This window comes from Strongylocentrotus purpuratus, unplaced genomic scaffold (assembly GCF_000002235.5).
Source record: "Strongylocentrotus purpuratus isolate Spur 01 unplaced genomic scaffold, Spur_5.0 spur5_scaffold_4, whole genome shotgun sequence".
Classification (NCBI taxonomy): Eukaryota; Metazoa; Echinodermata; class Echinoidea; order Camarodonta; family Strongylocentrotidae; genus Strongylocentrotus; species Strongylocentrotus purpuratus.
In genome coordinates this window covers 10,407,810-10,424,676 of record NW_022145610.1, presented here as the reverse complement: position 1 = coordinate 10,424,676, position 16,867 = coordinate 10,407,810, and the positions used below count along the sequence as shown (strand labels likewise).

The 16,867-nt window shown below is 37.9% G+C and overlaps 1 protein-coding gene across 5 annotated transcripts in view; it reads right to left on the bottom strand.

Moving 5' to 3' along the window:
• Nucleotides 1–16,185, bottom strand: part of LOC115919031 (ras-specific guanine nucleotide-releasing factor RalGPS1-like) — a 55,149-nt gene extending 38,964 nt beyond the window's left edge. For 4 of the 5 annotated variants that reach the window (XM_030997467.1, XM_030997465.1, XM_030997466.1 and 1 more), the window contains exon 1: nucleotides 15,990–16,185. In XM_030997467.1, coding sequence (XP_030853327.1) covers nucleotides 15,990–16,184 — 195 coding nt within the window. In that variant the 5' untranslated portion in view covers nucleotide 16,185. Of the gene's footprint in view, nucleotides 1–8,205; nucleotides 11,090–15,989 lie in introns of those variants that run through there. The other variant, XM_030997469.1, reaches the window with a different exon arrangement.
• Nucleotides 16,186–16,867: the final 682 nt, after the last annotated feature.

The window sequence follows — 16,867 nt, the reverse complement described above, 5'->3', positions numbered from 1 at the left end:
TTGAAGATTTTCTGCACCCCTTCCTGTGATCTAACATTTTTGTATAAATAAGTTTATTTGTATTCCCTTCTCTGTCAGGCAGAAGATCTTTTATTTTCTACAAATCTGTCAAAACAGTTGAGAATCAGATGGAAAGAAAAACAAGTTGTGACGTCTGTATGTCACAATGCAGCCAGGCTGTAACCCTTCAACACAGTTTTCTTCAAAGGAGAAACGGTATACCGCAAGAACATGTTATTTTTGGTCGGCTCGAGCAAGAAAAGAGACTATACAATACTTTATGTAGTATGTAACCAGGAATACCTCCTTTCCAACGATAAAAGACAGTGGTGAGTGCCATAATCATCTTTGACAGTACTTTTATATACATGTATAACTGAATACATGATTAGGTTTTTGTAATTTTAACAAATTAATTTGTGTGTTTATGGCTACCGTATCCATACTATTTATGTGAAATGTACAATATATATGCACAGCACTGGTCAAGGTGAAGATTTGGCGGAAAATTTGTTTTTCTTGGTGCATCTAATTAGTCTAAAGACAGAGAGAGACAGAGAGAGAGAGAGAGAGAGAGAGGAAGGTGAGAGGAAGAGAGAGACACACACACATGCACCCCTGCCCCCCCCCAACACACGCACAGACAGACTAAGAATGAAACGGGCAGAAATAAATAGAAAGAGAAAGAGCGATGGGAAAGATTATAAGTGACAAACTCATACGCCAATTTGACCATGAAACATACAAATCTGCTTGAAATTCCAAAACCTTAAAGCCATGAACTTAGAGTGCACTAGTTAAGCTTGAAAAAAACTTAACCAAAATAAGTTCAGGTCTAAAATAAGTCATATGCATCCTTAGAATAATACCTATTTCCTGTATTCACTTTAATATGGTCACGCAGCAACATTGCAAAGTAAACATGCATGATCGATTGCTTCCTTGGCTTAGTGGCAATTTCAAGAAATGTTTTGCTTTAATAATCATCAAAGTTAATGACTTAATGAGTCTGAGTTTACTTTCAAGCCCATTTTTAAACATGTTTTTGCTTCTCATTTCTCAGAAATGTTTGTTCATACAATACAGAACATCAAAGAACAAACACCCATTTTATTAAATTGAATGTTCATTTTGATCACAAGCTATCATAGCCATATAGTTTTTTCTTTCTTTTGTAATATGTGAAAAGGCAAATGAAATTGCTCTAACACAAGAGGGGTTCTATACAGTGGCATGGCATGGGTCGAGCCATTGGGGAGGGGGGGATTTGTGTCAAATGGGGTATGGGCGCATGTGGAAGGGGGTACAATCATCAACCGATTACATAATAATACTTATAATAGTAAAAAATATTATAGCGCTTAATACTAATGTTTCTAAGTAATGTACTATCATTAAACCAGCATTAGCTGAGCTACGCTGAGTACCCCTGTGGGTGAAAGTGGCAAATGTAGACTAATGTCTTGCCAAACAACATTGATGCCGCAGCGGGACCGCGAACCATAAGATCCACAGTCCAGTGATGTAACCTCTAGACCACAACACCTCTACATGCCTCCCCCTCATCTTGTCTTTTCCCCCTTTCTCACCATTTGATTAGGGGCATATGCCCCTGCTCCCCCTCATCCCCCCCCCCCCCCCTGTTGCAACATGTATGACACCGGTGTCAGAAGTCTGGGGCAAAATGACCAGCGATCATATGAGTGGTCAAGAGATGACCACTGACGTTAAATCTCCCATTTCCTCTTCTAAATCAAACCAGGTTGACATATTTCCACAACATGGCAAAGGACGTCTCAAACGTATGACTATGAATACAGCAAATAAAGAAATAAATAGACTCACTGCCAAAACAACTAATTGGATTTTGTCTTGGGAAGTATGCAGGATGCAACTTGCCGTAACATTTCTTCCTTTTGTCTTGTTTTCTTGTCGAGCTCCTCGTTCTTACGTCATAACAACAACGGGTCAAGGCCTGTACTGTTCATCCGGCTGCGCTTTTGACGTTTCTGTTTGGAATTTCAGAGCGATTTATCATAACAAAGAGTAACGTACAGTGTAGACTGTGGAGTTTGAGTTTGAAACCAGTCCAAGATACTGAAGTACATGTATAGAAGCGTGTCTCAAAGTAGCAGGAGTGTGATTACACATATCACATCTGCCATACAGAGTCAAAATCTGCTGGAACTTTTCTATCAGGATAAGGAGCTACCAGGAAATTTCTGCACCGTCCTAACCTATGAAAAGTTCTGGAAGACTCAGAATTCAACAACAACAATAACTAGACTTTAATTCGTCACTTAGACGAATTAGGTGATACGTATGATAGTGGTTTACATAGCGAATAATGCATTACACGATATATTATTTTGTAAAATGCTTCTCCCATTTATATGCTTCTCCCATTATGATCTATTCATATGTCAAGATTAAATTGTGTCTCCTTGATCATCATGGATCTAGGGAAGATAGATTGAAACAATATATGACCTTTGACCCTGTGCAGTAACCAGTTACACATTTGACTCTAATTTACATCATGAAGAACACCTTTTGACGATTTTTATCTTATTCAAAGAAATGAAAATGTAATTGATAAATGATTATCATCATTATGATAATGATGATCATGATGATCATGATCATGATGATCATGATCATGATCATAAGCGCGATTTTGACATCTTATTGAAAAAAAAGAGGGTTGATTTAGATAGCATATAGTCTCAGCTACAACATACTCAAAAATCAACAAAATCCAAGCCGAAATAACGGCGATATTGCTCGCAAAAGACAGGAATGTAGAATCCAGATTTGAAAAAAAAAGTCATCTCCCATAGGGATTACACGCAAAAAGTAATGGATTAAGTGAAAATAGGGTAATAATAAAGTAAAAAGGGTTATTTATGACATTATTTGCGAATCTACGTGTTTAAATAATCAAAGGAGATGGTACAGTGAAGGTCAAAAGGAAAAAAAAAGTGAAAAAAAAAGTGTTGGAGACACCCGGAATCGAACCAGGGATCTCGAGGTTGGAAGTCAAGTGCGTTACCGATATAACAAAACATCTCCCATAGCGATTAATTACACGTAAACGGGAAATGGAATTCAGAAATCCTACTTTGCAAGTGAAATATGAGCATAATCCCGGCATCTGATCGAAATATAAAAGGCACACGTGTGATAGCTTATTGTCTCAGCTACAACATATTCGAAGCTCAGCGAAAACAAAGCTAAAATATGGGAGATTTCGCTCGCAAAAGACAGGAGTGTAGAATCCAGTTTTGAGAAAAAGTCATGTCCCATAGAGAATACACGCAAAATGTGAAAAATTGACATGCCTCCTTTAATCACAAAAGTACGCCTTGATGCCTTAGTCAAAATGAAAAATTGTGGCAACTATACTTGTAGCAAATTGTCTCAGCTAGAACATATCAAAATTTAAAAGAAAATTGATCCATATTTACAGAGATACAATTAATTTTCCAAAAATATGCTGACGTCATAATATGCAAATTGAAATTTTGAGTTTGGAGGCCATTATGATGACATCATGAGTTAATTGAGGGTCAAATGAGACATGAAATCATATCTCCAACTCATAATCTATCTAAATATGAAAACATATTGGGAGTTCCCATCCATTCTGAACAGTTACAATGAATTTTGTATAGGCATGTTTTTGCCAATGTATGGTGGATAAAGATAACGCAGATCTGCGCGTGCTGTCAACTTTGACGGACGCTCATTGCGTTATTAAAAGGTGAACAAGTTATCAAAATGCTTGGAAAAATGTATCAAATATAATGACAGAAAAAATTCGGCGATTCTATATTGCAAAATGCCAGTACGCGCGAAAATGCGCGCGCATGCGCGTGTGCGTAATTTTTTTATCAAATGCTCCATATGGCCTGAAACGGATGTAAAAAAAAATTGGGATGATTTGGAGCATTTTAATTTTTTTCGCGCGCGTAAACGCGCGGACATAAGCGTACGCGCATTTTTGCGCGCATTTATTGACTTGAAATTGACCGGACGGATATTGAGTTTAATCATAATAAATATGAATGAAAAATGGCTTTCCTTTATGAAGATATGATCATAAGTTGATTTTCACAAAATGGCGCCTGGATGACGTCACGATGACCTTGACTGTCTGAAAAGTCACACAGTTCTAAGTTAGACTAAGATCTATCATCATTGAAAGTTTCATGATAATGGCTTTATTCAGTCTTGAGATATCCTGCGAACAAATTCGAGGAAGAATAATAAAAATAAATAATAATAATAAAGAAAAATCTTGACGAAATCAAAAGGTGATACGTTGACTTCGTTACGTATCACCTAATAAACAACAACAGCAATAATAATAATAATAATTGAGAAAAAAAACTACTGCTGCTGCTGCTAGTGCTACTACTGATAACAATAATAACAACAATAATAATATGTCTTGTTTAACCAGGGTAGCTACCCTCATTATAATTATTGCTGTTCACCCTGAGGGCCCTGCATCATATTTAGGTGGTCTGTCGATGACAGATCACCTATTGATTTCGCTAGAATTTTCTTTCTTTATTCTTTCTTTATTTCTTTATTTTTATTTCTTCCGTACACTTTTTTGTGCACACGTTTACTCGAAATCGACATGGTCAATTTCCTTTGAATTTCTGTCAGTCATCAAGCCCTATGATTTCAAGTCTAATTAACTTTTTCAAGTTCATGGGGTCATCGTGACGTCATCCAGGCGCCATTTTGTAAAAATCAGGTCATTATCATATCTCGATAACAAGTCATCAAAAATCAACCATATTTGGTATACATCAACTTCAGGTCGAAGGTCAACGAAAAATGTCAAAAAATTCCGCGCGCGCACCTCGACGCACACGTACGCGCGCATTAAAATTTTAAAATGGCCAAATTCGTTCTAAATTAATTTTGCATACGTTTCAGGCCATTTTAAGCATTTTCAAAATTTGCGCGCGCGTAATTATGCGCGCGCGTTTCCGCGCGTATCCACGCGTCCTGGCATTTTGCAACATAGAATCGCCAAATTTTTTCTGTTATCATATTTATTACATTTTTCCAAGCATTTTGATACCTTGTTTACCTTTTCCCGACCAGTAATACTGCAATTAGCGGCTGTCAAAGTTGAACGCACGCGCCGACCTGCGCTATCTGTATCCACAATACATGGGCAAAAACATGCCTATACAAAATTCATTTCAACTCTTCAGAATTGATAGATAACCCCCAATTTCTTTCATATTTAAATAGATTATGAGTTGGAGGTATGATTTCATGTCTCATTTGACCCTCAATTAACTCATGACGTCATCATAATGGCCTCCAAACTCAAAATTTCAATTTGCATATTATGACGTCAGCATATTTGTGGAAAATTGACTGTATCTCTGTAAACAATGATCAATTTTCTTCCAAATTTTGATATGATCTAGCTTAGACAATTCTCTACAAATGCAGTCCACACAATATTTCATTTTGACAAAGGTATCATGGCGTATTTTTGCGATTAAAGGTGGCATGTCAATTTTTCACATTTTGCGTGTATTCTCTATGGGACATGACTTTTTCTCAAAACTGGATTCTACATTCTCGTCTTTCGCGAGCAATATCTCCGTCGTTTTATCTTTATTTACGCTGAGCTTTGAGTATGTTGTAGCTGAGACAATAAGCTATCATAAGTGTGCCCTTTATTTTTCATTCAGATGCCGGGATCATGCTCATATTTCACTTCCAAAGTGGGATTAGAGAATTCCATTTCCCGTTTACGTGTAATCTCTTTGGGAAATGTTATGGTATATCCGTAACGCACTTGACTTCCGACCTCGAGGTCCCTGGTTCGAGTCCGGGCGTCTCCAACAATTTGTTTTCTTCACTTTTTTTTCTTTTTGACCTTTCACTGTACCATCTCCTTTCAATATTAAAACACGTACAATCGTAAATAATGTAATAAACAACCATATTTACTTTATTATTACCCTAATATCACTTGATCCATTACTTTTTGCGTGCAATCCTTATGGGAGATGACTTTTTCTCAAATCTGGATTCTACAAAATCTTGTCTTTTGCGAGCAATATCGCCGTTATTTCGGCTTGATTTTTGTTGATTTTTGAGTATGTTGTAGCTGTGACTATATACTATCTAAATGTTCTCTCATTTTTGTCAGTCTGATGTCATCATGGTCTGTTGATGATAATCATCAACATCATCATGATCATCATCATCATCATCATCGTCATCACCATTACTATCAAGATCATCATCATCATCATCATGATGATCATCATTGTTTACATGTCTATATAACTTCTCCCTTTCTCAATAAAGTAAATATTATAATCTATCATAAGACTTGAAGACAGACCACCTTAATCGTCCTCGTGACGATTTAAATTCTAGTTTTACCCTTGCTTCAGCCGAGCTACATTAATAAGGCGCTCATGCATTCTAGGAATTTCTTCCTACCGGGTATCCCCATTTACAACACCTGTGTGGAGAGAGGCAAATGTAGATTGAAATCTTGCCACAGGCCATTATCCTATCACAACGACTCCTGTGACCAGAGTGAAGGAGTATTGAATACCCTTGTTGAACTCCCATTATTTATCTAATTTAGTTGACAATGAGAAGAGGTATTTCCATGTTAGTTCATCCTTGAGAGATAGAAATGCATTCAGCCTTTGTAAAAGTATAGGAGTTAATGGCTTTCTACCTCGAAACAGACGATTTGATGATTTTGATTCTGAATATCAATCACCCTGTATTGTGCACTGCTTTTGCAGTGTATCTGTAAAAAAATTGGAATACTCTAATTTATGTATTCTCATTCATTCTTTGTATTTGAGGGTATTATGAGCTATGCACCTACACGTAAACTGCACTATTCAAAGTCATAAATGTATCCTACAATGATTGTTGTATCGTTGAATCACAAGTCCAAAGTGCCTAACCCTATCTAATTCTTGCTTGTGCAATTATTTCTAGGCGAATTTCACGTCCTTGACTGAGATGTTGTCTAATCCCTTATGATTCAATCTCATCTCAACAAAAGATCGTTGCTCAGTCTGCTGAGAGTCAGAAGGTCGTCAGCTCCGTGTTGCAGGATATGACCTAACGCCTTTTCAGCTCTCGGGTGGACAACTTTTACGATCATCAACGCCGAGAGAATTCCATCCTCACCTGGCTTTATCCCTTCACATTTTATAATCTCACGCCAACAGTAGCGTCTTCGTAGACGTGACAGGATTAGCCCGAACTGAGGGAGCATCGATGCCGAAGGAACATCGGATCGGGGAGGCTGTGGGGAAATTGGGACCAAGCCTCCCTTCCTTCCCGAGCCGCAGACCTCGGTGTAACAAGTCACGGTGGTGACAGACTTCTTGTGTTCCCCTCGAGTCTCTTGCACTCCCTCTGTTCGGTGGGGATGTTCTCTCCCTCCCAGAATGATTCATGTGAATGTGTGATAGACAAGTCCTTGCCTTACCTTCATGTTCACTTTGCGAAAACATGACATGAAATTGCATGTAGGGGAATAGACCAGTTTACAACTGTTCCTTTTATCCATGAATTTACTGCTGAATTTATAAAAACAGAATGCAGGCTGTGTCCTGCCATTTGTTGCTATGTTTGATAAGCCTGGGGCAGGGTTACGGCTGTTTAATGTAATACCTGGGCCAATATTAGGGAAGATGTTGGCAGAGTCTCTTTGGTGACTGACTAGATAGGATTAAAAACAAAACATGTACCGTTAATTCCATTTTAACCAAACATATACAGGAAAATCTATAAGACTATGGGGAATGCCTTGTTCAACGAAGGAGAGAGTAAAAACAATCAATATACATGTATGAACAATCTCTCCAACCACAGCCAAGGGAGTAGGCTTGGCAGAATCAGCAGGGAAAGAAGACCCTGTTGAGCTTGACTCCATTCAAGCTCATGATAATGCAATTGACAACAAGTCATTTTATTATGTATTTTATGTATGTTTAATAGACATGTGTACAGTTCGAGTCAGTTACATTTTATTATGTACAAGATCCATCAAAATTTATGTTAATTATTTGTGATGTTTAATTTGAAATGAAAAGGATCGATAAAACATGAAATACAAAAGAAGAAAACAAAATAGGTATGGCCTTTCTCCACAGTTGGCCCTTATAAGCAGGTGTATCTTACCTCATACCAGAGCCCCATCATGGTATTCCTTTTCTCCTCGCTCCCACAAGTGAGCCATTTCTGAAACAGAGTCTCCAACATCTAGTCCAGACTTGGTTCGGGTCTAATCCGGATTAGTTCAGATCTACTCCAGATCTAGTCCAGAACTACCGGTACTCCAGATCTAGTCCAGATTTATTCAAGATATAGGCCAGATATAGTCCACGTTAAGTCCAGGTTCAGTTCAGGTTCGATCCTCAGTCTCCCGCAGATGTAGTCTAGATTAAGTCCAGATATAGTCCACGTTAAGTCCAGGTTCAGTTCAGGTTTGATCCTCAATTTCCTGCAGATGTAGTCCAGATTAAGTCCAGATATAGTCCACGTTAGGTCCAGGTTCAGTTCAGGTTTGATCCTTAGTCACATGCAGATGTAAAGTCCAGATCTTAGTTATTACATGGTCCAACTATTTATTTCAGATTTAGATCAGTTTTGGTCCACATCTATTTCAGATTTATTCCCTCCGATGAGCAGTCCAGACTTGCACATTCATGTAGTCCAAATCCTCCAATTTGTGACCTCTCCTGTACACCCAGATGCCAGTGACTGAGTAATGACTTTCAATAAGCTTTGGGAATATCCTTTACCTTCCTATATCCGGAATCCTTGAGTTGCCTTTGTCAAATCCCTTGTGCATGTATTAAATAAGAAGCAACTTTATGCTAACACCTACATGTACAACACGCAAGTATGCAAATGCACCATATAAGAAACAACGAGACACAATCCCAATAGGTATGTGATGAAGAAGTGCTAATATTTTGTGGAGTTTTTCACCACAGCTACATGTAACATTTGAAGAAATAAGGTTTTAAAATATTTATATTATTCCTGTTTCATGTAATATGCTACAGAAGTACCGATGTCCACTAGATGCAAGGTGCTGACAATAGTAATACATACATGTGTGTTTCATCCAAACATGATTCTGAGGGAATGATTTACTGTGCTGGAGAGATGAATAAAGCTCGGAAAAGCCATGTAGGCCAATTTGGACCCTCAGCCAAAATGAAATATCTAAATATAAAGTCTACTGGCAAACACCTACGTTTATATTACACCATAATTGGGAATGATGATGACCCCCGTCAGTACTTGCATGAGCAACACAGCAGACCAATCATGAAAAGAGTTAGCCACATTTACAAAAACTTGTGTACTATAAATAAGCAATGTCCAAAAAGCTCTCAAATATCTCATTCATTTAAGAAGTCCGACATTAGTCAATACACCTGTCTCTCGAGTAACATGACGGCACTCCAAAAAAAAGTTTCCAAGCAACATGTGCAGCCTTTCCTGAACAAGTATTGGCAGTAAGTGCTATATCCAAGCTGGACAAGTTGGCTAATTATTCCTCACTAAATCCCAGGAAATGGTCATCTAACAGAAGCTACATCAAATGTCCATACAGGTTTAATCCTCATTATTAAAGAATAATTGGTTGCAAAAAAGAGTACAGCAGCCAGGCCAGGAGCGATTCTCCAACACGTGATGCAACTATTCAGTTGGCCGCTCTCCAGGTTTCCATGACAATGGTGCAGTTCGTATGAAAATGAGGTCTTTCAAACAAACACGTGCATCGACCAGAATATACAGTCACAAGCATGTGAAACTGTGGCATATATGACACAGTGCTCTTCCTGTCTGTATATGTTACCGGAACACCATACTATCTGCTTGTATAAGTATCACAAATTGTCCAACTTTATGCAAAACTTCAACAAAAGGTCTTTCTGCTGCATCAGTTTCTTTCCTCGTCCGAAATCAAGAGTACTCTGTGATTCCTCTGTAGTATCGTCATTTAGGACAGAAGCCTAATATGCTATTACACACCCTGATAAAAAATTTCCAGGCTAGCTCTCGGAATCGTTCTTATCAGTCTCGATTTACTGCACATGAATGCCAAACAGATACCTTCCCCTCAATGAATGGACTAATTAGCGAGTGCGGTTGCAGTGTGTCGCCTCCGTAGGAGTCAGGGGAGGGGGGCAATCAAATCTATAGATAGAAGAAGATTTGAGTGTGAAATGTTTCTCTTTTCTCTGGGAGAAAAGTCAGGTGACTTATTATTGTAGGAGTGATTCACAGGACGCTGAAGGTCTTCTCTATTTTATTCCCTCGTTAAAGTTCCCTCGCTGTATCTTAATTAGGTGTCTCGAACCAGGAAACGTTGCTATTAATCGTAGGGGGATCCGGATTAAAGTTCGAAGCTGCGATCCCGCATGGCACACGACGTACATCCTCTCTCCAACAACCGGAGAGGTGTTTATGAGATGTTCCTCACGTATTCGGCAGTGATTGTAGAGGCCATATAAACTGTTTTTGTAATCAAGGTTTCAAGAGGACACAGCAAATAAAAGGGAGGGAATTAGCTGGAATTTGAGTCAGCGAGACTCTGACGTAAAACAAATACAAGCAAATAAGGAAATGGTTAATTTGGGATCGTTAAACATTCGGATCAACAATCTTTCCTGTGGAATCTTTTGATTATTTTTTTCCTCTTTTCTTGGGAATGCTATCTTTTTCGTGCAGAATGGACTTTGAATTAGTGCTTGGTAATTTTGTTTCCACCTTGAAATGCTAAATTGTCCTTGGAGAGCTAGGCAATCTGTTTCAACAAATACATGAACTTTGTCTCCACAATAGATAACTAACTGATTAATGATTACGATGAAATATATATTTAACTGGACTTGATTCATGGATAAAATATTATTTAATACACCACTATCATGGGCCTATTACTTCTATATGTATTCATTTTTCAGCTGAAACTGATTTGATTTTATACCAAACTGAAATTCATCTGGTCAAAGTTTTGATAAGAGATCTTACTGCATAAGCTTTTTATCAAAAACCTCATTAGATACTGCAATATATGTGCATTCATGAAATAGAGGGCACGCAAAGCAAGAGTCATTATCTTATCTCTTTTTCATATTAAACTGTTCATAACATAAATTTTGCATAATGGATGCAATGCAGTGATATCCTCCTTGTGCACGTCTTCTCAAAAGAGAACTCGGCTCAAATCTACATGCATGAGATATGAACCAAGATTGGACAGACTATAGTCAGTAGAGGGAGGCAGACCACATACTCGATGTGTCTGGATCCAGTCCCTGTTTACCACTGTATGCATTTCCTATGTATATGTAGGAAATACATGAACAAAATACATGTACATCCCAAGTAATAGGTCTATGAAATAAGTGAACTTGCTATGCAGGTATGATGCTCTGTCTATTCAAGGAATACATTTGTCAAATTCAAGAATGCAGGACCCATCTATTTGTTTTTAAGTTGCAAATCAGGATTAAGAAAATATCCATGAAAACCATCTGGCAAAAGCAAATTAAGGAAGTACAGAACAGATAATATTTTTTCATTTCAAAAGGTTCACCATACCGGATGGTCCACACGATGTAGGGACTCACATCTCTATCAAAAGAGAGTATAAATTGTCTGAAAATGAAACCAAATTTTTGTGTCCACAGTTAAACATTAATGAACCCAATTAAGTTCACAATTAAACTGTATCAAATAAAAAAAAATTTAAAGAAAAAAAGATCCAAATTGCATGACCAACGAGTATCAAGTATCTCATTTTCTGCAAAAACCTGGGTCTCTCCTCCCAATATAACTAATTGGGATTTTTAAGATTGTTCCCATAAAATCAAACTATTATATTGAAATAACCAACCTTGTGGGCCTACAGGTGGATAACAAATTAATTGGAAGAAGAAAATAACAGAACATTCCAACACTTGGTCATGTACCCTGTACTCTGTTTTCAACTCAAAGTGTCACTGTTTTGAAATCCAAACGTTGCTGTTTTGAAAATCAAAGCATCAGGTCGCAAATGGAACTTGATGAAAGCGCAAACAAACCCCTATTAGCACTTAAATTGGACAGTCAGCATACATGTTCATGAATGACTCAGGTCAATTTAGATGTACGTGTACGTCTATCGACTCCGCACTCAACAAATATCTTCTTTCGTCGTGAAGTCGACCTGTCTAGAGACAGTGCGAGCAATCTCATCTGATTTAGCTTTGATTTGCTGAGTCAGCATTTTAAATGTGCATTCAATAGTCAAGCCTTATTGGCTTAAATGACAAATGCACCATTTTCCCTCTGCACTATGGTTTAAACTTGCATAATTTCTCTATAGTTTGAATGTTATTATGTCAATTTATATATTAAATATTGATATTGTTATCTGTTATGATATTCCAGCTTTTATCTTTGTGTATATTATCATGATGATGGAAAAAAATGTTTCAAAACAACAAAGTACAGAATAGCACTCGAACCATAGCCTGCATGTAAATGATATGCATATCTCAATAATACAGAGAATAAAGCAACAACAATGCACATGTAGCCTATACAGTGGAAAGTGTATTGTTATGATATACAAAGATCCTCGACCTTATCCTCACCCTAAACTCTTTCGACCCTCATTCTATTGCTCATGACGAGGCCTAAGATATGCTGGTGGTAGATTTTGATACTGGATCTTTTTTTTCTCAAACTCGTAAAATATACCTTTCACTGTATCTCCCTGACAATCGCTGCATTAGAACCCACATGTGCGTGTTCGTGTTGTGGAGTGGCATCTCAAATAAAATGCTTGCATACTGTCAAACCAGAAACTTTTGTGTACAAGAAACATTTGCTAATTCCACGAGTAGACTCACAAATGTTTTGTTGCCCTGAAATATATTGTAATTTAATAATACAACACTGAAATTTAACAGTTTCTTGGTGTGAGAACCCAAAAGGTCAATGTTGACAGCTTGTGTCATTTTGTTTTTTCCCTTCTGATTTTACTATTATATTGTAGAGGAGAATTTATGGACTAAGAGGGGGGGGGGGGGGGGGGTGAAGAGCTAAAACAGTATTTTTTCGTGCCTACATCCTGCCCCCATATGTATTTGTTGTAAAATGTTATCTGTTGTGTTAAATTCATCCTAAACAAATCCTTCAGGGTATTTTTGGCATGCAAAACTGTAGCACAGGTAAACAAAAAGCCATCGCATCAGAATCAAACGTGCTAGTATCGACCTCGAGTAAGCAAAATGCACCATCACGACTTTTCATATAAAAAATGGGTCTTCCATCGTTTCTTTTTACTCCTTTTTCACACACTGTAACCCAAGCGGCGCTCATGGCACCACGGGGATCTGGGAGAGAGCTCCCTATTTGTTTTGACCCACATTTTTTTGCTCTCTGGCTTGTCATCGGAAAAGAAAGACGATCCCTGGTGAGATAATAGGAAACGAGCCCCTGGGGATCACAGGGGGGTATACACCACAAGCCCATTTACACATCCCAAACACAAATTCGAAAAATCATTGATTTTTGGTCTACCATTACTGGAAAAACCATTAAAAATTGTTAAAGTTTACTCATACCGCACGCGCGAGTCGTCGGTGCCCTACATGCATTAGCACGGAAGCGAGGAGAGTCACGTGAGCAAAAACTGGTATCGTATCAAAGTTTGCATTTACACTGCTAAAAATTGGTGAAACTTCGGAAGGCATTTAACAAAACCACACTCCACTCACTCCAGAGGTGGATTTTTTATTTCAATTTTTTGTCACGTTTGTGGAATGTGAGAAAAATCTATGGTTTTCGGTTGCAGTGTGGATGCAGCTCTCGGCTACTTGACCAATCAAGGGGATCATCCTTCTCACATCTCAAAGGGTTACTTTTGCCCATCATCCTTGCCTCCAGAAAGATATATTTTTGACAATAATTTATGTCTGTCAAAAGAGAAAGCTGTGGTGGTAATGGCAGAGGGATGAGGATACTGAACTAGAAAGTATATGAGATGAAGGGGGGGGGGGTGGGGGTGGTAATGACTTGGAAACAAAGACTTTGTTAACATGGACAAATAGCATATGCAGAATTTGGATTGAGAATAGTCTTATATTGAGAGGAAGGAAATTCGGTTCATAAACTGGTGAGTCATGAACCTAATGTTACATTTAGGGTCTTGTGTATTTCATTTTTTTTTTTTTTTTTTTTTTTTTGGGGGGGGGGGGTTGTGGATGTAGATGACTCATCAAAGTCATAAACGATAACAATCACAATCTGAATCTGTTTGTAGTTGCACTATATTAGGCAATAGCACTACGCGCTGATAGTACCACTTGCTGAAAGCACCACTCACCGATAGCACCAAGGAGGTATTGGCAGGATTACCATGTAACTCATCTTGCCCTACAAATTTCAATTTTGAGAAGAGGGAAGGGAGGGGGGGGGGGGGCTTCATGATGGATGTATAAAATGTGGTAGAAGGTGGTAGAGTCATAGTAGACAGACTAAGTCCACAGAATGGATGTTACGACACATGGACATCAGTTTATCGCAAATGGAAAGGGAAGGGCTGTCTAATACTGGTAGCTAGATAGATAGGGGGCAGATTGGCTCCTCACAGCAGACCGAGCAAATTCACAGGATGTATTTAATACATCATCACAAGTGGAGATGAGAATGGAAGGGGGTCGTATAAATTTAAGAGAAGTGAAGTGAAGAGAACATTACAGAATAAAGCACAACATGGGAGGGGGAGGGAAGGTAAAATAGAAGAATTGGGGGGAGGGGGTAGTAGAGTCATAGCAGGCAGAGCAAATCCAGAGGATGTAATCATACATCATCCCACACCTCGCTGCCGGTCTCTCTCCAGCTCACATCCAATAAATATTGAACTCCCACAAACCCCCAGATGTAAACTGTGATGGATAGAAGCAATAACTGCCAATGATGCGTACGACCAAGCTCTAATCCTGAGCACACTATTAAACATGTAATAAATCCCTAACGGAGACAGTTGCAAAGCCGTCCATCACGTTGCGAGAGAAATGTCTCACCTCCTAAATACACATCTAGAGCCAAGGAGAAGGCCAAGCTGAATTTTTAAATATTTTACTTAAAATACCAAAGGTCAAATACAATTACATTCTAAAGAGTAACGTCAAACATTACATTGAAGAGAAAATACTAAGAGATAACTTGTATGTTTTACATAAAAAACTTATAGAATGTGACTTGAATATGTAAAGATTTCACCGGGGTTGAGAAAAGTCTAATAAAAGCCGACTTGCATGAATATCATATACTCATAGCCAGATGACATCGACATGTACATCAACATTATTTGCCTTCCTTATCTGTTTATTACTTCATGTAAACATTGCAGCTTTTAGACTTAGAGAAATGCAAGTATTTTGCTTTATCAACCCTAAATCAAAGAAATAAAGTGTACTAATCAGTAATCACAAAAACATGTTTTTCTCTTGACGTAAGGCAATGACATAAGGGCTATACTTCAAAATATGAGCTTCAAATATTAGTTCACCAAAGAGATATTGCAATTTAAATACACTCTCAGTGAACAGTTAAAACAAACTCTGATTTTGGAGTATGACCCCAACTGTGAGCCTACTTCGGCTTTAGCTACATGCTTATGCCTAACATTGTAAGTTGGGGCTCTGATCGAATCGGAAGATCGGAGCGACACCGTTGTACCTTTGATCGGTATAGGCAAATTTGTTTTAATATTTATTTTTTAGTGCTGAAAATTTGCAAGTTTTGGGCTATCAAATGCTAAAAAAAACATTCATAGCTGGGATTATTTTGTCATTTGGAGTTGTTGAAGTTCTAGACCATGTTTGTTGATATTAAGTGCCTTTTCATGACTTCGAGATCTGTGATTCAGAAAAAGTTTTACTACTTACACTAGAACTTGAGCTTGTCCCCGTGAATGTACCGGTATGCGACTCTGATTGGCTCGACCCTCTTCCTTTGGAGTTCGTGTTGTTGGGGCCACCTGCCTTATCCCTCGGGCCACTGGCCTTGCCGTTGGTGGCCCCATTGTGCAAGTCTTCGTTGGACACCGAGAGTTGCCTCAGTGGCTTGTGAGATAAGCTCATTCTGTTAGGGAGAAAGTGAAAAGACAAACAAATTAATAATATAATAATTATTGCATTTATATTTCAAGAATGTGTTGTTGTTGTATTAGTTTTAATGGCGTGTATCATTCATTTAAGAATATTGATATGAACATTAACAAGCATTAGCCTCACTTGAGTCTTGAATGTATTACTTTGCTTCAGTGGCTTGTGAGATAAGGTTATTCTGTTAGACAGACAGTGAAAAGTCAAAATAATAGAATAATATCAGTACTAATTGCAATTTCAAGAACTAGTAACGAGCATCAGTCTCACTTCGGTTTTGAATGTATTTATTTGCCTCAGTGGCTTGTGGGAGAAGCTCATTCTGTTTATAGACAAACAGTGAAAATATTGTTTTTTACTGGATTTACATGTCAAGAACTGTTATCAAGCACTATTCCTACATCAGCCTTGACTGTATTTTTTCAAATTTATCTACATGAGATATGTGTAATAATATTACTACTAATAATAGGCACATTTGTAAAGGGATTTTAAATAATCTCTTTTTTGTCTCTTTCTCTCTCCCCAGACCCCAACAAATATTTTGATACCACAGTAGCTTGTAAAACACAGTGTACAATGGAAACTCGTTATAACAAGGTCATTGGGACCAAGGAAATTACTTTTTCATATTTTTTTATAAGCTAGGACCAGCAAAA